This window comes from Typopeltis vanoorti, chromosome 2 (genome assembly GCF_054136105.1).
Source record: "Typopeltis vanoorti isolate ZY-2024b chromosome 2, IOZ_Tvanoo_1.0, whole genome shotgun sequence".
Taxonomy (NCBI): Eukaryota; Metazoa; Arthropoda; class Arachnida; order Uropygi; family Thelyphonidae; genus Typopeltis; species Typopeltis vanoorti.
Genome location: NC_143550.1, coordinates 74,577,945 through 74,600,438, shown reverse-complemented (window position 1 = coordinate 74,600,438; position 22,494 = coordinate 74,577,945). Strand labels below are relative to the sequence as shown.

General features: G+C 38.5%; 1 protein-coding gene across 3 annotated transcripts in view; it reads right to left on the bottom strand.

The window, feature by feature from the left end:
- Positions 1-22,494, bottom strand: part of LOC150109181 (uncharacterized) — a 648,231-nt gene that overhangs the window by 52,345 nt on the left and 573,392 nt on the right. For all 3 annotated transcript variants that reach the window (XM_090406029.1, XM_090406020.1, XM_090406040.1), the window contains one exon: positions 1,503-1,658. In XM_090406029.1, coding sequence (XP_090262155.1) covers positions 1,503-1,658 — 156 coding nt within the window. The remainder of the gene's footprint in view (positions 1-1,502; positions 1,659-22,494) is intronic.

Here is a 22,494-nt window from a genome sequence, read left to right as displayed (position 1 = left end):
TTGGCTGCATAAGACTGCCTCAAATTTGGGAAACCTACATCAGAAGACCTTCAGCCCAATCGCCCAAGAATACCAACATTGCCTGCTAGGGGGGGCACCATCTGGACTTTAGGAGAAATAATAGCTTCCTGCTTCTTCCTCACATACTGTTGTTGTGACTGCGTGCACGTGTCTGGTTCTTAAGTTTCTTGAAAATGGCAACGTGACGTTGCCAAAATATTGAAGTATATTAAAATTTATTTTAATGTATATCCTAGTTGACATTGTAATTTCCTTAAATTATTTAGTAAAAAAACATGTTATTATTATTATATTATTATTATTATGTGATATTATTATTATTACGTGACACCTCAAGGGAGTCCAAAGATTCATTGAGGGAGGGTACCTACTTTACAACTCTGTCTCCATCACTCAATCCACCAGCTATAATGAACTGCAACTACACTAATGCCATCTACTGGCAACCATCACTACTTTCACAAACATCCATGCCCACAGTGGGATTTGAACCCACAGCCCACAGGCTGGAGAGTGGACATGCTAACCACTCGGCCAACCAGGACGGCATGAAATTACAACCGACTAAAATAACATAACTGGAGGTACCGAGGATCGACTGAGCTATACTGCCACATTTTGTCTCCATAAATTCTTCACAATGAATGCTGACCAATGTGTAACCTAAAAAGAAAGAAACTAGTACTTCATGCATTTCAATAAATAATCACTGAATTCCAACTGTGATGTAATCAATTAAAAGTAAAGACATTTTTATTACTTTTAATAAAGCAAACAGACAAAAAAATGGATGCTTTCATTCTTCATTATTATTTTTAAGTAAAAAAATAAGTAAATCTACTAATGTCTTTTATTACTAAAGGAAGAAAAGCATAACTCTAAGAGCTAACTAACTAACTTCTGGCAATGGTGGGCAGCCAGTCTCCATTCTTATTGATTGTCAATACTTGACTTCAGGACTACTAATGATTTCAAGACAGTGGAGTGAGAGTACAACAAACAAATCACTGCTGCTATCCCGTATTCCTATACCCTAAATGTTATATTATTTTTTGAGTTGCAGAGTTAAAAAACCTGACTTTCTAGGAGAAAGAATACTACATGTCTGTGCCAAAGATTGAGTGACTTGGGATTCAGCCAAAAAGAGATCTAGAAAATGTTCTCTAGTCAGTGAATAGAATCTAACTTATAACGGTGAAGTCTTTCTTCTGGCAGACTTGCAGTATGGAAGTATCACAACAAGGATACACAAGCACCACATTATTAAGTTTCAATAAGAACAAATATATGACAGCTCACTTTCTGATCCCCAGCCAACTCATGCATTTAGAAAAAAATCTAGAATAATCACTAACCATGCTCCATTTTTCACATAAAAATTGCAATAAGTTTAATATTGGTTTCTATGGATTTCATGCCAAAATAATGAGGAAGGATCAGTATTTTCTTTTTTTTCTGTATTAACTTTATGAAATACTTACCAGGGGTCTTGCCATCGGTCCATTGCAGTCCCTTACCAATCTCAAGAGGTACAGTCCACGTTTCAGGATCAGGTGACCTTACTCCAGTAACTTCCTCTGGTGATTTAACCGTAGTCAGAGGCACTTTCATCGGTAACTTTGGATGAGGTCGTTTACCTATTAATATTCATAAATTTATTAATCTTGATTATAACCAAATTTGATATCATTATTAATTTGACAAGAAATTTGCTTAATTTTCATTATGAATTTATAGATTTGAATTTTATTTTATGTTCTTATATCATGAGAAACAAACCTGCAAGATATAGCCATTCAGAATTAGAATCGTTATATTAAAATGATGATGATCTCCAAAAATAAAAAATCAGAATAAATGAAGAAGTAAATCCAATTATTATGTTTAAATATGTTATTATTACTAAAATAATAATAGCAGCATTCCATTTTCTATTTATTAACTTATAAATACACTATAAATAAATAAATAAATAAATATAAATAGCAGAATAATATTGTGTTAATTAAGAGTGAGTGAGTGAGTGAAGAGTGAAATGAGAAGTTTAGAATGTTGTCGACAATGTTGTTGAAAGTAAGGTGGTGGAAGTGAGTGAGTGAGGGTAAACAAGCTATGTGTGACAGTATGAAAGAAAAAGGTGGACAATGAGGAGAATAATGCAATGATAATGAAAGAGATAAACACATAAGTAGAATGCTACGTAGGTCAAAATGTAAGAGAACAATAAGAGAAATGCCAGGCAAGTGGTATAGCTGTGAAGCACAAGAGAAGTATATGAGGCAAAAGCAGAGTAAGAAAGAGGCAGTGTAAGGAGAGAGCTTTATATGGACTCCATGATAAGCAGAGTATGATAAAATTGTGTTTCCCTAGGAAAACATTAAGGATGTCTGTGATGCTGTTAGGATACAAAGTGTGAAAGTGTGGTATGGAAGAACATATGAAAGATTTGCTGGCATAACTAAATGAGAATAGTAAGAGAGTAAGGAAAAGGTATGTTCAGATAGTGCTGTTTAGTGAGAGTTTAGAAGGTGAGAGACAGGGAAACTAGAGTTTTTAGGGGAGACTAAGGCAGTTGTGTGCAGGTATCCTTGAGGTAGGAAATGGAATAATAATAATCAAATGATGCTGAATATTGTCCTAAAATGTCCTAGATGAAGGGCATACTGCAGTTTATATATACTAATTTCAGAAGCAAATGGAACAAGGAAGGGTTTTTGGCATTGGTTAATTCAACTTAGATAAAGATTATAAGTATTAGTGAAATGTGGTTGACAGAGGATGATATATTCATAGGGAGAGAATGCAATGGGTACAGTATTTTTGGAGAGGACTAGGAGAACAGGATGGGGGGTTGCTAATATAGCAGAAGAGCTGAAGTCAACAAAGAAAGTGAAAAAATGTGGATGCAGATGGCAGTGCATAGCCATTTTGTGTGAGATGGAGAGCAACAAGGTGAAATATACAGCTGGTTGCTAATATAGGATGTGGATGCCATTCATTAGCAAAGTGCAGGATCAATAGTTATTATGGAATTCAACAATGAAAACATAGTTCAGCGCAAGAATAGAAGGAAATGGAATTTATATTGCTGCAAGAGATGATTACTTTAGAGAGCATGTAATTGTAATGACCGTGCCTCGACTGGCATGTAAAAGTAAGTGAGGGTATCAGCATTTTATGCTGTAGTGAAGGAGAGTGTCTCCTCCTTGTTGCACTTGAAGATCATAATGGCAGAGTTAACAAATGACCAAATTTTAATTTGACAATGGTAACGAAGGCATGACAGCAAACTACGTGACATAGTCTGGGAGAACTCCAAGACAAAGCAGAGAAGTGGCCAGTCACCGTGGAAGAGACAAAAACCTCACCACGTAATCTTCCATAGTAAACCATGAAACAGAGAACCATGTTGGATTTAAGCAATAGAGACAAGGTTGGACCCTCTGCAACTGTTGTCTCTTGGAAACATTACAGGAAAGAAGAGAAAGAAACTGGGGAATGTAAGACAGATACTATGAAAACAGCATATGAGGAAGATACATTAAACCCTTCAGGGAGGGTATCTCCTGATCCTTCATGCCTAAAAACCAAGAATCTTCTCTTAAGGCTTCTAACTTGGAATGTAAGGACCTTATATGAAGCTGGGAAGTTAGATAACTTTATACAAGAACTTGAAGTAATGAAAATTGACATTGCTGGTATCAGTGAAGTCAAATGGACTAATAGTGGAAAAATAAACAAAAAGAGCCATTCAATTATATACTCGTGTGGAGACAGTCATAGGAATGGAGTAGCATTTGTACTAAAAAATAAAATTGCCCAATCCTTACTTGGATTTTGGCCCATAAGTGACAGAGCAATTGCATTAAAAATTGCAGCTCAACTTTTTAATATTTTTATTGTCTAAATATATGAACCTACATCTGATTACTCAGATGAAAATGTAGAACATTTCTATGAAGACATTCAAAATGCACTAACAATGCAAAATCAGATGACATAACTATTGTTACAGGAGATCTAAATGCTAAAGTAGGCTCAGAAAAGATCTCTTCCAGCATGGGAAACCAAAGCCTCAGATATAGAAATCCAAGAGGAGAAAGATTAATACAGTTCTGTGAAGAAAACAATCAGATAATAACAAATACTTTATTTAGCCAACTTCCTAGAAGACTTTAACATGGAAAAGCCATGGAGCTATAGTTATAGGAACCAGATTGACTATATAATGGTTGGTATAATTGGTTGGTCGCTTGGTGTCGCACGGATTAGATCGTCGGCTTGTCGAGAGCTCCTGAAAAGATCAGTATTATATTGTGTTAACATTAGATATTTTACCAGAATTTTAAGTAGTATTGTTTGCTTTTTGTTTCTTGGTGTGTCTGTGCAATTTTTGCGTGTTTTCTGTTATTTTAATTATTATTTTTAAGAAAAGATAGCGTACACATGGCACCGATAAAGAAAAAAATGGCAGCCAGGTCGCCATGCTTGCTTAAGAGTTTTGATGTAAAAGAATTTATGCAATGTGCTGTCTGTGAGATGTATGCCTTGCGAAGAGCGGTAGGAGTCTGGTTAGAAAGTGATAGTGGAGTTAATATGTGTAGAAAGTGTAAAGAGAATGAGACTTCAAGCGTGTTTCGTGTATCGAGACTGATATCGTTAACGGTAGTCAGAATGTAGAAAATGGCGGTGTACTAGAGAATTGCGTGGTAGTGCCAGATATGTGTGAGAGCGTCGCTGAAAGTGTAAATGAAGGTAGAAACACCGAAGGAATGGATGATTTGATCGACAATGAAAATGGTGAGATAAATGCAAGTAGCGAAATTGCCCGTTTAAATGGCGCGATACACAGAGCCAAACGACAACTGGAGCGTATGCAAAAATGTGTGTTGAACGTACCGACAAATAACCGGCGGAAGTCTGTGACGGCAAATAATAGAATGTACGTAAACGTCAATAAAATGAAGGAGCGAGTGCTGTATGGGGATTCGCTATTAAGAGGCGTAATAATTGAGAGTTTAACGAAGTCGTACCAGCCGGGTGCGAACATAAAGGACGTCAGCAAATCTATTCGACTGCAAAAACAGAGGGTGAAAGAGATGATAATAGTGGCAGGAACGAATGATTTGAAAGAGGACAAAATGGAAATGATAGAGGATGTGAGGGAGTTGTTTGAGGTAGCAAAAGAGAAGAGTGAGAGAGTTAGGATGGTGAGTATCTTACCGGGGTATGACAGCGAAGTGTTTAGAAGGAGGGCCATAATTGCCAATGACTTTATGCGTGGGTTATGCATGGAGAGTGGTGTGGAATTTGTGGATGTGTGGAATGAGTTCGATGGGCGAAAGGACTTATATAAGATGGATGGGTTACATTTGAATGGAGTTGGTGTACGGAGACTTGAAAGAGTGTTGATGAATGATGTGGAAGTGGATGTACAGACTCAGGGAAACTAGATTTATTAAGAGGGGGGGAGTAGATATGCAGACTTTAGGGGGGGCAGTTAAGTGTATGAATGAGTATATTATGCCCGGGCGAGTACGAAGGACAACAAATCAGAATGGGATAGTTAGTATAAGGCATCAGAGTAGGGATGGGACAAATAGGCTTCTGCAATTCATGTACACTAATGCCAGGAGTATTAGGAACAAGAAGGAAGAGTTTTTGGCCATGGTTGGCACTTCCAGGCCACAGGTTGTCGGTATTAGTGAAAAATGGCTGACAGAAGATGATAAAGCTAGTGGGATTGAATGCGATGGGTATAGCGTGTTCAGGAGTGACAGGGTGAATAAAAAGGGGGGAGGAGTGTTATTGATGATAGCTGATGAGCTTCAGCCAAGGAGTATAGAAGTTGAACTGCAGGATGGGGAAAAAAGCACATTTGAGGCTGTTTGGTGTGAGATACAATCTAGCAGAACAAAATATACAACTGGGTGCTGCTATAGACCGGGTGATGGAGTGGATGGTGGGAATAGTATGCATAAGCAAATAGAAGAAATGAATGGAAGGAGGGTAATTATTATGGGTGATTTCAATTATGGTAACATTGACTGGAAAGAGGAGAGGGCACATGGGAGGAAGGAATTGGATTTTATGCAGTTATTAAGGGACAACTATCTACGGCAACATGTATTGGAAAATACCAGGGGGCAGAGAGTGCTGGACCTAGTAATTGCAACTGAGAATGTAGCTGTAAAGAACATGACCATGTTGCCACCAATTGGTGAGAGTGACCATAAGGTCATAACTTGGGAGGTGGCTAAAGGAGTCGAATTTACAATTAAGACAGGGTATATGTGAAATTACCGGGCTGGTAAGTATGACAAGCTTAGGTGTGTGCTTGGCTCAATGCCATGGCATGTAAAACTGCAAGGGCTGGATGTTGATGGTGCATGGGAGGTGGTTAAGAACTGTTTGCTGGAGGCAATGGTTGACTGTATACCAAGAGTCCGAATAATAAATCAGGTAGGGGTTAAATGGATGAATAACACTATTAAGCTTGAGCTGCAAAAAAAGAAACAATTGTGGAGGGAATTTAAGGAGAAGGGTGACCATCAGGTGCATGAACAGTATAAAGCTCAGGCCAGGATGGTAACAAGGGTGGTAAGAAAAGCAAAAGCAGATTACGAAAGGAAATTGGCCATGCAGGCTAAAGAGAATCCCAAACAGTTTTTTCAATATGTTGCAAGTAAAAGGAAAAATGCTCATGGTAGAATGATCTTAAAAAATGCTGAGGGTAGGGAGGTAACTGAATCAGTCGATGTTGTGGAATTACTGAGCGAGCACTTTGCAAGAGTATATCATCCAGGTGGTGGCTTTGCGGAAATGGAGGAACCAACAGCTTATACTGGAATTGTGATGAATGAGGTAGAGGTAACTAGTCTATTACAGAACCTCAATGTCAATACATCTGTGGGATTGGATGGTATACCAGCTCGTGTCGTACGTGAAGCGGCCAAAGAATTGTCAGTGCCCTTGACCATTATGTTTAATTTGAGCCTCAGGACTGGGTCAGTCCCAAGGGGGTGGAAAGAGGGGAAAATAGTTCCACTGCACAAAGGTGGTTCCAAGGCTGCTGTTGAAAATTACCGGCCAATCAGCATAACAGGAATCATTATCAAGGTCTTAGAGAAAATAGTCAAGAGGAAAATACAAGATTGGATAGAAGAAAATGGGATACTGTATCGGGGACAGCATGGTTTTGTGAAGGGTAGGTCATGCCTCAGTAACTTGCTCACGTATTATAACACAGTGATGGCTGAACTGGATAAGGGTAATGGGTTTACAGTGATTCTGCTGGACCTTGCTAAGGCCTTTGACAGGATACCACATGGAATTCTAATCAGTAAATTGCAGCATATGGGAATGGACATAGGGTTGGTGAGATGGATAGGAGGGTGGTTGACGGAGAGATATCAGAGAGTGGTTTACTCAGGAGTAGAGTCCACAAGATGGCCTGCGACTAGTGGTGTACCACAAGGATCTGTTCTTGGACCACTGCTGTTTAATTTGTTCATAAATGATATAGGAAAGGATCTGAGAGGAACAGTTCATTTGTTTGCGGATGATGCGAAGTTGGGTAGGGCAATAGTGAATGCAGATGACGTCAAAATTTTGCAGGATGATTTGGATAGATTGGCGGTCTGGGCTAGGGAGAATGGATGTCAATTTAATGTGGCAAAATGTAAGGTTATGCATTTTGGGGTGAAAAGATGGGAGGCAGTTTACTGCATTGGTGGAACCGTGCTCCAGGAAATTGATGAGGCACGAGATTTAGGAGTGTTGGTGGATAAGGAATTGAAATTTAGGGGACACGTTGCAAAAGTGGCCAAATCAGCTCATCAAATCACTTGGTTGCTGAAGAATACGTTGACAAGCAGAGACAAGCAGGTTATTGTTCCTCTGTATCGAGCCTTGATAAGACCTCATCTCGACTACTGTGCTCAGATTTGGTCACCTAGGTTTCTTCTTGATGGGGAGGAGGTGGAGAGGATCCAGAGGCGAGTGACCAAGATGATAGCAGGTCTGTGGAATGAACCGTATGAGAACCGGTTGAGGATTTGTGGGTTGCAAAAATTGGTTGATAGGCGGAGGAGGGGAGATATGATTGAGACATTCAAATTACTGAAGGGTTTCTATAAAATTAATTCAGAAGATATTTTTGAGAACAGGGCTGGTTGTGGGAGGACTAGGGGACATCCATGGAAACTGGGCAAAAGTGTGGTTAGTAAAGGTGTTAGAGCTGGGTTCTTTACTTTTAGAGTAGTGAATGAGTGGAATGCGCTCCCTGAGTCTGTGGTGGATGCTGTGACAGTGAATGAGTTTAAGGCGAGGTATGATAGATACTGTATGAATGTCGAATAGTTGTGTTGAAAATGATTTGGGGCCTCCCTCGATGAGTCTAATGACTCCCTGGAGTTGCCCGTAATAATAATAATAATAATAATAATAATAATGATTAAAAAAAAAAAGATTCCGGAATAAAATCTTACAAGCCAAAACATATCCAGGGGTTCGTATTGGATCAGACCACAACCCTGTAGTAATTAAAGCAGCAATAAAATTAAAGAAAACAATGAAACTATAAACATAGAAAAATATGATCTTGGCTCCCTTAAAAATCAAGAAATACAAGATAAATTTTTAAAGGAACTGGCACAATCCGCTGCTGTTGACATTCCTGATTCCACCAAGTATCCTTACCCTAAAGACGAGATTGAGGATAGATGGCAGAAATTTAAAGAGGGCATAAAAAAGGAAGTTTTACTGCCTTTTTATGTTTAAGATACCGAAAATGATCAAGGAAAGAAAGAAACACAAATATCATCCTGAATACATGAACTTAAACAAAGAGATCAGGAAAGAATGTAGGATTTCAAAAGAACTATGACTCTACAACAAATGTAAGGAAATTGAACAAAAGAACAAAACCAGAGAATTTCATGAAAAAGTTAGGGAGATAACTAGCAAATCTTGAAAAAAGGGTAGGCTCTTGTTGCACTGAAGATGCTAGTGGAAACATCCTAATGGAGAAAGAAAAATAAGGGATAGATGGATGGGTAGAGTATCCAAAGGAACTCTGCAATCATGATAGAATAGATAAGCTGTTGCAAGAAAATTTGGAAGGGCCTACTATTCTTATCTGGGAAGTAACAAATGCCATTAGGAAATTGAAACCAAGAGAAGTTCCAGGAATGGATGGAATTATGGCAGAATATCTAAAGACATTAAATGATAAGGCTATAAGATAACTGACTGACATATGTAACAAAATATACAAAACTGGAGACACCTGCCAAAAGATTTTAAGTACCCGACATTCCTACCATTACCTAAAAATCTATGACAATCAAATGTGATGAGTACAGAACAATCAGTCAGATAGCAAAAGTTATGATATATTATTATTATTACTATTACCCCAAGACCTCATGGAGTCAAAGACTCATCTGGGAGATCCTTTTATCACACACACACATCTCATCTTACCGTGTCTTAAACACACACTCAAACTCCTTGGCAGATACCACACTCTCAGGCAAGGCATTCCAATCATTCACAACTCTGCACGAAAAAAACCTGCCTCTCACTCCCTTACTTACACCCTCTTTATACAGTTTCAAGGGATGACCTCTGGTTCTCCCCTGATCTCACACTATTCTCTGCAGAACTTCTCCACCATAGGCATATAACAACTCCTTACCAACTTGTAGGTCTCTATCATATCTCCCCTCTTCCTCCTGTCCACCAGACTCTACAAATTACATCTTCTCAATCTTTCCTCATACTCGACATTCCAGAGGTCGGAAACTACGTTAGTCAGTTGCCTTTGGACCCTTTCCAACATCTCTTCATCCTTCTGAAACCCGGTGACCAAATCTGGGCACAATAGTCCATGTGTATCCTAATCAAAGCCTTATACAATGGAACAAGAATCTCCCTTCTTCTACAAGTCAGTGTCCTCCGCATCATTCCCAAAAGCCTTTGTGTTGTCTACACAATTTTGGATATGTGTTCCCTAAATTTTAGATCTTTATCCACTATCACCCCCCAGATCTCTTATTTCCTCTACCTCCAACAATATATTCTCACCAAGCATAAATTTTGAATCCCATATTTGTTTTCCAAATTTTAAAACCTTACATTTTGCAATATTGAACTCACATCCCCATTTGCTTGCACAATCACTCAATTTATTCAAGTCCTCTTGCAAGGCCACAACATCTTCTCTAATCTTCATGGTTCGTCACAACTTTGCATCATCTGCAAACAACTGAATATCTTCATCCAAATCTTCACCAATATCATTAATATACAAGTTAAACAGTAATGGCCCTAAACCATACCCCTGAGGCACACCACTAGTAACTTTCCTTTTCATGGATATCACTCCCCCATACACAACTTGTTGATACCTATCAGATAGCCAGTCTCCAATCGAATGCACTAATCTAATATCCAACCCAATCTGCTCTAGTTTGACTGTCAACTTATCATGAGCTACTCTATCAAAATCCTTTGCGAAATCAAGTATATTACTGTGTATCCTTCTCCTCTGTCCAAGGAAGCAGTCACTTTATTATAATAATTAAGTAGATTACTAAAACATGACCTCCTTTTAGCAAACCTATGCTGTCCATCAAAGATAATACCATTGTTGTCAATCCAACTCTGGATCCTAGTTCTCAAAAGCTTCACCAACAACTTAACCACAACACCTGACACACAGATAGGCCTATAGTTTGATGCTTGAGTTCTATCACCTCCTTTATGATATGCCACAATCTTGCCCTCCATCCATTCCTTAGGAACTTGACCAAGTGCAAGACTCGAATTAAAAAAATATGTCAAGGCAGGTGTCAACTCCCTGGCACATTCCTTTAGAATATGCGGTGATATATTATCAAGTCCCACAGACTTATTTACATCTAGTTTACTCAACTCCCCAAACACCTCTTGCTCACTTACAGTCAGTCTCTCCTCCTAATCATCAACTGCTCTCAATCTCTCCATGAAGTCATATTCACAAGATTGAAAGATCTTTATGAACAGCTCATTAAGTATCTCCACAACACATTCTGCAACAGCTGTCTTTATACCATTTTCTCCAATCAATGTCATCCTTCCATAATCATTCTTTCTTTTGGTGGCTACATATCGAAAGAACTCCCTAGGATTCTTTTTGGCTTCATTAGCTAACTGCTGTTCATACCTCTCTTTAGCTACTCTCACCAACTAAGTCACCCTTCTTGCCTGGTCTTTGTGGACCTCATGAAATTGGTTTATTTCCACTTCTCTTATACTGCCTCCACAATGCCCTTTTTCTCTGTATCACATGCTTAATCTTTTTATTCATCCATCTCACACCTACCTTATTTAACCTTCTCGCCCTTGGAATACATTTAGACATTGCATCTACTAGATAGTTTTTGAAAATCCCGCAAGCTGCATTGATCTCTTTTCCAGCTAACTCCTCATTCACGCTACACCCGCAAGCTGTCTCCTGAACTCTTCATAATCACCCCCCCTCTGTAGTTACACATATACCCTTTTCTCACAGGGGGGTCCTCGCATTGCTGGCAACCATCCAAGTAATCACCTCATGGTCACTCTCACCAATTGGTGGATGATTTGACACCTCATTTATAATTACATCCTCTGATGAGATGACCAAATTCAAGACCTTTAATCCTCGTGTGCCCTCTGTATGTAACAGGGAAACTCATTTTCTTTACTTCCAGTTGCTATTTCATCATTCCAGTCTATATTGCCATAATTAAAATCACCCATAATGATCACCCTTTTCTTATTTGCTTGGCTAATTTGACTATACATTTCACTATCACCACCATCCACATTATCCGATCTATAACAACATCCCACCAAGTATTTGATTCCATTCACCTCTATCTCACACCATACTGCCTCAAAACCACTGGCACTATTTCCCTCTTGCACCTCTATTTTGTATCGACATAACTCTTTCTCTATCATCAATAGCACTCCCCCATCCTTCCTTTTTACCCCCTTCTATCCTCACGAAACACATCATACTCTTCTATCTCTATTTCTGTCAGGATGTTATCCTCATCTAACCATATATCACTTATTCTGACAATCTTTGGCTGAACAAACTCAATTAGTGCATCCATTTCATCTGCCTTGTTTCTTACACTTCTAGCATTTGTATATAAACACAACAGCTCATTCCTGGATCTACAGCTAGTTCCACTGATACCAGTCATTCGATGTGATCTCTCCATGCTCAACTGGAGCCATATCCCTTTCTGCTTATTCATTTTAGAACCCTCTTCAATTCTAACTGTTTCCTCTTGATTTACCAGTCATCCCATTCCTTTCCTGTCTACACATGCTTTCATATCCTCTTGGAGCAGCCACCTTTCTCATGCTGTGTATGAGAAAGGTGGCCTTTCTCATACACAGCATGTGTATGAGAAAGGTGTCCACTCTGAGCCTCCCTGTTTCCCTGCTTCTCTTGCACACCCATTCTTTCATTTTCTATACTCATACCACTCACTTCCCCATTCATATCCACTTCTTCAATCTCTCCTGCTCTTCCACATCACTCCCCTCTCGATCTGATTCATTCTCTCATTCACTTCTCTAACTTCCAGCAGCAGTCTCTCCAAGCGACTCACACCATAACCACTCAAATGCAGTTCATCGCTCCCATATAGCTTATTTCATCCCTCAAACTCATTCCACACATTAACAAACTGTACTCCAATCTCCTCACTCATTTCAGCCTGCATATCATTCATAATCTTTGCTCTCCGCCTCATTTCACCACAGTCATACCTAGGCAACACACTGACTACCCTTCCTGCCACGCTATTCTCTTTTCTCATCCAGGAAAGAAATAAACATAAAATCAAATTGGAAATTAATGAAACACAATCTGATTTTCATGAAAACAAAGGAACTAGAGAAGGACTCTTCAATATTAGAACTATTATAGAAAGATATCTGGAGAAGGAGAAAGAAGTCTACTTATGTTTTATTGACTACACAAAGGCTTTTGTCAATATACAACATGAACAACTAATAGAATGCATAAAAAAATTAGGAGCAAATGATAAAGATATACCAGATTACTAATAAATCTATACTGGGGACAAACTGCCTCAATAAAAATATCAGGAGAAACCTTGGAGGAATTCCTAGTAAAGAACAGTGTCAGACAAGGCTGTGTTCTTTCTCTATTGTTTAAGTTCTATATTGAAAATATCTTTTAGCAATTAGAAGAATTTAAAGGAGTCAGCATAGGAGGCAGAAACGTGAACAACTTAAGATATGCAGACGATACGGAACTGCTGGCTGAAAATAAAAAAAGATCTTCAAAACCTACTAGAAGAGATGCTGAAACTAAGTGAAAAATATGGACTGAATTTCAACTTCAAAAAAACCAAAACCATGCTAGTAACAAGAGAAAAAGAGAATATACCTGATATAAATATTAAGATCAGAGGAAATACCTTACATCAAGTAGAGAGTTATGCATATTTGGATCAACTAATTACAGAGAATGGAAAGCGTGATAAGGAAATATTAAGAAGAATAGAAATTGCTAGATCAACCTTCATTAGCATGAAAAACATTCTGACCTCAAGGGAAATTCACACAAAAACAAGAATTAGGCTGTCCAAATGCTATGTATGGTCAACACTGCTATATGGAGCAGAAACCTGGACAATATCAAAATATTGTGAAAATAAACTAAAAGCCATTGAAATGTGTATCCCCAGAAGAATCCTTAGAATCCCATGGACTGCCAAAAAAAACTAATTTAGAGATAACTGGAGAAGATAGGATTCTGTTTGAAAACCATTGAGAAAAGGAAAACCACCAACCTTGGTCACATACTAAGGCCTTCAAAAAACACTTCTAGAACAAATGATGCAAGGAAAAAGAAGAAGAGGAAGACAAAGAACAGATCTGGATGGGAAATATTAAGGACTGGACTTTTTTGTCTTATGAAGAATGCAAAAGAGAAGCACAAAATCATACATGGTGGAAGCTCATGGTAGTCAACCTCCTGGAAGGAGTCGACATCTGACACACAATGGTGATGACTCAGTTTGCGAACACTGGATCTGGTAAGAACATCAGCGAACTTGGTTTAACAACGGTAGCCACACTGCTTCTGATTGGGGTAGATTCTTGACCTGAGAAATTGGCAACATGAAATTTGCAGTTATGAAGGGATATATGTTTATATTATATATATTAATTGTATATATTTTATATTATATTATATAATTATATATTAATTGTTGGAATAAGTGAGACATGGTCATATGAGGACGACATCCTGACAGGAATAGAGGTGGAAGGGTATGATATGTTTCATGAGGATAGAAGGGGTAAAAAGGAGGGGGAGTGCTATTCATGATAGAGAAAGAGTTATGTCCATACAAAGTAGAAAAGCAAGAGGGAAATAGTGCCAGTAGTTTTGAGGCAGTATGGTGTGAGATACAGGTGAATGGAATGAAATACTTGGTTGGATGTTGTTATAGACCAGGAAATGTGGATAGTAGTGACTATGAAATGTATAATCAAATCAGCCAAGCAAATAAGAAAAGAATTATCATCATGGGTGATTTTAATTATGGCAATATAGACTGGAATGATGAGATAGCAACTGGAAGTAAAGAAAATGAGTTTCCTGAGATTTTGAGGGATAACTACTTCAGACAGTATGTAACATAGGGCACACGAGGATTGAGGGTCTTAGATTTGGTCATCTCATCAGAGGATGTGATTATAAATGAAGTGTCAAATCACCCACCAATTGGTGAGAGTGACCATGAGGTGATTACCTGGGTGGTTGTCAGCAGTGTGAGGACCTCTGTAAGAAAAGGGTATATGTGTAACTACAAGGGGGGGGGTGATTATGAAGAGCTCAGGAGACAGCTTGCAGGTGTAGTATGGAATGAGGAGTAAGCTGGAAAAGAGATCAATGCAGCTTGAGGGATTTTCAAAAACACTCTAGTCGATGCAATGTCTAAATGTATTCTAAGGGTGAGAAGGTTAAATAAACTATGTGTGAAATGGACGAATAAAGAGATTAAGCATGCAATACAGAGAAAAAGGCATTATGGAGGCAGCATGAGAGAAGTGGTAATAACCAATTCAATGAGGACAACAAAGACCAGGCAAGGTAGGTGACTTGGTTGGTGAGGGTAGCTAAAGAGAGGTATGAACAGCAGTTAGATAATGAAGCCAAAAAGAATCCTAAGGAGTTCTTTCAATATGTAGCCAGCAAAAGAAAGAATGACATTGATTAGAAAAAATGGTATAAAGACAGCTGTTGCAGGTGTGGTGGAGATACTTAAGAGAAGTTCATAAAGGTCTTTCAATCTTGTGAATGTGACTTCATGGAGAGATTGAGAGCATTTGATGATGGGGAAGAGAGAATGACTATAAGTGAGGAACAGGTATATGGGGAGTTGAGTAAACTAGATGTAAATAAGGCTGTGGGACTTGATAATATATCACCGTGTATTCTGAAGGAATGTGCCAGAGAGTTGACACCTGCCTTGACATATTTTTTTAATTCGAGTATTGCACTGGTTCAAGTTCCTAAGGAGTGGAAGGAGGGCAAGATTGTGCCACTTCATAAAGGAGGTGATAGAACTCAAGCATCAAACTATATGCCAATCTGTGTGTCAGGTATTGTAGTAAGTTGTTGGAGAAGCTTGTTATAACTAGGATCCAGAATTGGATTGACAACAATGGTATTATCTTTCATGGACAGCATGGATTTACTAAAGGGAGGTCATGTTTTAGTAATCTATTTACTTATTACAATAAGGTGACTGTTTCCATGGACAGAGGAGAAGGACACACAGTAATATACTTTGATTTCACAAAGGCTTTTGATAGATTACTGCATGATAAATTGATAGTCAAATTAGAGTGGATGGGGTTGGATATTAGATTGGTATATTGGATTGGAGACTGGCTATCTGATAGGTATCAACAAGTTGTCCAGGAAAAGGAAAGTTACTAGTGGTGTGCCTCATGGGTCTGTTTTAGGGCCATTACTGTTTAACTTGTATATTAATGATATTGGTGAAGATTTGGATGGAGATATTCAGTTGTTTGCAGATGATGCAAAGTTGGGACGAACCATGAAGATTAGAGAAGATGTTGTGGCCTTGCAAGAGGACTTGAATAAATTGAGGATTGGGCACGGGAATGGGGATGTGAGTTCAATATTGCAAAATGTAAGGTTTTAAAATTTGGAAAACATATATGAGATGCAGAATTTATGCTTGGTGAGGATATATTATCAGAGGTGGAGGAAATAAGAGATCTGGGGGTGATAATGGATAAGGATCTGAAATCTAAGGAACACATAGCCAAAATTGTGAAGACAACACATAGGCTTCTGGGAATGATGAGGAGGACACCGACTTGTAGAAGAAGGGAGATTCTTGTTCCATTTTACAGGACTTTGATTAGGCTACACATGGACTATTGTGCCCAGATTTGGTCGCCTGGTTTTCATAAGGATTAAGAGATGTTGGAAGGGGTCCAGAGGTGACTGACTAAGGCATTTTATAAACCTCTGGAATTTCGAGTATGAGTAAAGATTGAGAAGATGCAACTTGCAGAGTCTGGTGGACAGGAGGAAGAGGGGAGATATGATAGAGACCTAGAAGTTATTAAGGGGGTTGTTATAGATTCAATGCTGGAGCGATTCTATAGAAAATAGTGGGAGATCAGGGGAGAACTAGAGGTCATCCCTGGAAACTGTATAAAGAGGCTGTGAGTAAGGGAGTGAGAAGTAGGGTTTTTTCATGCAGAGTTGTGAATGATTGGAATGTCTTGCCTGAAAATGTGGTGTCTGCAGAGAATTTGATTATGTTTAACGCACGGTATGATGAGCTGTGTGTATGATAAAAGGACCTCCTAGGTGAGTCTTTGACTCCCCATGGAGTCAAAGGCTCATCTTGGGTAATAATAATAATAATAATATGTGGAATTACAAAGCAGGTGATTATTATAAACCAAAGAGCCAGCTTGGAGCAGTGAAATGGAATAGAGTATATGAAGTAAGCAGTATCAGAGTGTGTATTAAGAGTCAAGTAGCACAGTCTGATAAACCAGATAGGAGTTAGATGGGTGAATAGCATCATTAATTGGGAGTTACAGTAAAAGTTTTGGAGGGTGTATATAAAGAGAAAGGCAATCAACAAGCTCAAGGAAGAAGGATGATCAGTATGGTAAGAAATAAAAAGATTATGACAGGAAGCCAGCTGTGTAGGCCAAAGAAAATTCCAAAATTCACTATAGGTTGGGTAGAAGGAGAACTATGTAATGATAACTTGAATTAGTGCTGATAACAGTGAGGTGACAGAAGCAGAAAAAAAAATGTTGCATTACGAAATGATCACTTTGCAAGGGCATCCATCCAGGTTAAGATGCTGAATTGCCATATGTGAGAGTAGAGGTAGGTGAATTTGAGGTACTTAGGATTTTGCAGAACATGGGAATAGATAGGATATGAGCCTGCATTTTATGACAATGTGGAAGGGAATTGACTGTTTCTTTGACCATGCGTTTAATTAAAAAAAAAAACAGCACTCAGAAGATATTAAACCAGAAAGAGGGCAAGATAGTTTGCAGCTGCATAAAGGAGGCACTAAAACAGAGTAGGTAGAAATTACAGACCAGACCAATCATTACCTCGGGAGTGGTTGTTAAGGTATTAGAGAAGTTGGTGAAAGGCAATTCAGAAAAAAGGTAAACTTTAGAATACAGTGAAAAATTTAGTTGGATAAAGGAAATCAAATTCCAGTGTATCACTGGAATTTGTCAAGCCATTGAAATGGATACCACGTGGAACTGTATTACATTAACTGGAGCAAATTGGAATGGACATGAATCTGGTGATACGGAAAAGAGAGTGGCTGATGGACAGACATCAGTGAGTAGTATATGGGGGGAAATGCATCCAGGAGAAGGTGGGTGACTAGCGGTGTACTGGAAAGCTTGGTACTGTTGGTACTGTTGTTTAATTGATACATCAGTGATGTTAATTATTTAAGGGAAAATATTCAGCTATTTGCTGAAGATGCCAGCTAGGAAGGGTGACAGTCAATGGAAATGATGTAAGATCCTGCAGGATGATTTAAATAGACTTAATTTTATTTTAAAGATAATCCTTATAAACTCAAGATACATACAAGCTCATCCAGACCAGGATTTTACAAACATGAATGCAAACAGCAGGATTCAAACCCATGACCTCTTGGTTGGAGAGCAGGTATGCTAACCACTGATTATGCCAACCAGGTCGAGCAGTTAGCATAATCAGTTTCTTGCAGTCCCCTTTCTATCAACGTGATCTCTTCATCCCAAAGTACATACAGAGGATAATGGCAACAACCAGTTAAAAGTAGCAAAATGTAAGGTTGCAGTCACTTTGGGATGAAGAGATCACATTGATGGAAAGGGACTGCAAGCAACTGATTATGCCAGGGATTTGGGAGTGATTGTGGATAGTAAATTGAAGTTTAGAGCATATATTGCAAAGGCAGTCATTAGGTTACTTGAATATTGAACAGTGAATAAACACACTCACAAGCAAGAACAGATAGGTGTTATTATTCTTCATTATAGTGCTTTAATAAGGTCATGTATGGGTTATGCGCACAGATCAGCTCCATGAAGATGAGGAACTGGTAAAGAGGATCCAGAAATGAGTAATCAAGGTTGTGACAGGACTATGGAATACTCTTTAGTACTTATGAGAACAGATTGAAGGTCTGAGGGTTATAAAGGGTAGTTTTCATCAATACATGTAGGAAGTGAGAGAACAGGAGGTCACATGTGGAAATTGTGCAAGAATGTGGTGGGTGAATGGGTTATAGAGACCACTGTGAGTGTTTTGTCAGATGAATGAGTTCAATCAGAAATATGATAGGTATTGTGTGAATACAGACAAATCGGCCCTTCAGAACACACGCAATTTACGGACATAGAATACTAGTTGTGGTGGAGGTGGGCGGTAGATGGCGTTGATAGAGATGATTCGTAGTAAAGCTTCGGTGTAGTGGTTGAGACAGTCGTAGGTATCCTCGCATGATGAGTCTTCGGACTCCTTGGAGGTGTCAGGAATAATAATAATAATAATATTGGTTATTATGGTCTTCTCACAAGTCTTTGACTCCATGAAATACCTGAGAAAATAATAATTTTACCTAGTGAATTATAAAATATTAATCAGATTAAGTCGAAGGCATAACAATATAGGTGAAATTCTTTGTTACATAAAGCATAACAGTTTAGTATTAATCATGTAGTTATATTTTGCTAGTAATGTCCAACTTGCATAAATTTCACATACTATATGTACTAGTAAACCATTTCTTTACTGAATAAAATAGGTTTTATTTAATATTTAGATCTTAAATCTGACGAGTCTTTAATTTAGAAAATGACTAGAAGTCTGATGGAGTTAAAGTGTGGACTGTAGGAAAGATGCTCCATAACTTTGTTCATTTCAACAATTTCAAATCTGATGAAAGAGATTAGATTTTAAACTGTGAAAAACCCTCCCAACAGAGAGACACAGTGGAGTAAATGTATTGAAAGATGATCTATCCAAATTTTATTAATGTTTTTATTTTTTCTCTGGCATCTCCACGGAGTCAGACTCATCATGAGAGGCCTGTTCCAGCTATTATTTACCTATCACACTTCTTCTTGAACTGAAAGAGCACTCACAACCACCTCTGGTAATCCATTTTATCCATTCACCACCCTCAAAGCAAAAATTCTAGCCCCTCACACCTTTGTTAATCAAAACTCTCACACAATTTTCAGGAGTAACCCCTTGTTCTCTCTATTCAGGTCATTATTCAAAAAGGTCTTCTGTGTGAATCCTATAAAACCCTTTTAATAACTTATAATTTCTATCATATCTCCTCTTTTGTGTTTATCTAAGTTTTTTAATCCAAAGACCTTTGGATTAAAAATTGGAAGAAAAAAATGAGGAAGTCCAAAATCCATGTGACTAAATCTGTGTATAGTAGTCACCTACATGTGATCTTATTAAACTCTTATAAAAAGCATGGCAATAACTTTTGACAAACTGATTATAGAGGCTTGAAGTTGCAAAGACTCCATGCATTGCCCGCTATGATAAGTAACTGACAAGAAGAGATAAAGAAGTGGTTGTCCTACTGTGGAAGACCAATGATCAGGCCACTAGTGAACTGCTGTGCACAGATTTGTCACCTCAATCTCAACTTTCAGCTCTGGAGAAGGTCCAGAAACCAGTAACTAAGGCAAAAGTGTAACTCTAAAATATTGGTTATTATTATTATTATTATTATTATTATTATTAAACAAGACCTCATGGAGTCAAAGACTCATCTAGGAGGTCCTTTTATCTCACACACATCTCATCATACCGGGTCTTAAACACATTCAAACTCCCTGCAGACACCACACTCTCAGGCAAGGCATTCCAATCATTCACAACTCTGCACGAAAAAAACCTGCCTCTCACTCCCCTACTCACACCCTCTTTATACAGTTTCCAGGGATGACCTCTGGTTCTCCCCTGGGAGAACCAGAGGTCATCCCTGGATTCCAGAGGTCATCCCTTATAGGGAGATGTTGAGGAAATATAAGTTGTAGATCTAAGAGGATATGTAGAAAAGAGGTGATATGATAGAGATGCTTAAACTGGTTTCATATCATCAGCAAACAAATGAATATCACTACCCCCTCACTCTCTCTCTCTCTCTCTCTCTCTCACACACACACACACACACACACACACACACACACACACACACACACACACACACACACACACACACACACACACACCTTAAATCATTCCCTATATCATTAACATGAATTAAAGAGTAGTGCACCTAGTATAGAGCCTTGAGGCACTCCATTAGTCACCCTCATCTGCTTAGATTACACTCCACTATATATCACTCTCCGGTGTTTCACAACGAACATCATATCTATTCCCACCTCGTTCAACTTTTGTGACAGTTTTTCATACAGTATACTGTGCAAAGGAACTCTGCCAAGTTCCTTTGCATAGTCCAGCAGTATTCATGGAATAACCATTTCCCTTATCTAATTCTGCTGTCACTCTATTATTAAATGTGAGTAAATTACTAAGGCAGTGCCTACCTTTTACAAAACCATGCTGCCCACCATAGAGTATGTATTCCTACCCACCCATTGCTGGATTTTACCATTAAATAACATTTCCAATACTTTAACTACCTATTTCTTAGATATTAACTGTCTGTAATTTGCTACTTCTGTATTACTAGAGCCAACTTTATGTAATGGAACTATCTTTCTACTCCCTTGTAACCTTGTCAGAGCTGAGACTTAGTTTAAACAACTTTATTAGAAGCACTGACAATTCTCTTGCATTCAATTTGGAGTAAAGTGGATGACAAACAACATTAAACAGGAATTGCATGCGAAAAAGAGGCTGTGGAAGAGATATAAGTTGACAGGTGAAGAGAAGATGCATGAAGATTATAAGACACAGGCCCGAAGAGTGACTAGTATGGTAAGGAAGACAAAACTGGAATATGAGAGGAGATTAGCCCTAAGATCCAAAGAAAATCCTAGGGAATTTTTTAGATATGTGGCCAGTAGGAAGAGAAATGACTGTGGAAGGATGATGTTGTGGGATAAAAATGGGAATAGAGTGACTGATGCAGAGGACATAGTAGAATTGTTCAATGAACACTTTATTGGAGTATTTCATCCTGGAGGAGTCAGTTTTAATGCTAGAGGGATAGGGCAGGTTCGAGGTTTAGAGGAACAGAAGAAGAGTGTGTTTCAAATACTGAGTACTCTGGATGTCAGTAAAGCTGTGGGACTGGATGGTATTTCACCACGAGTTTTGAGAGAATGTGCTAGGGAACTGACAGTGCCTTTGACCTGCTTTTCGATGAAAGTCTGGCTGCAGGAAAGGTGCCCATGGAATGGAAGGAAGGTAAGATAGTGCCATTGCATAAAGGCAGTAGCAGACTGGAAGTATCTAATTGTGGAGGGGCGCTCTTGATTTAGCAATATGCTAGCCTTTTATGATAAAGTTACAAGAGCATTAGATGAGGGGAAAGGTATATACTGACATTTTCTTAGACAGCGAAGGCATTTGACAGGGTGCCACATGATAAACTGATATTTAAGTTGCAGCACATGGGTCTGGATGTCAGATTGGTCAACTGGATTCAGGATTGGCTGTGCAATAGGTATCAGAGAGTTGTGTATGGTGGGGCAGTTTCAAGGAAGCAGAGGGTTACAAGTGAGGTCCCGCAGGGCTTAGTACTGGGACCTATATTGTTTAACCTTTACATCAATGACATTGTCAGTGGATTGCAAGGGGATATTCAGTTGTTTGCAGATGATGCGAAGCTATGAAGGATTATTACTAATAGTGGATGCAGCAGC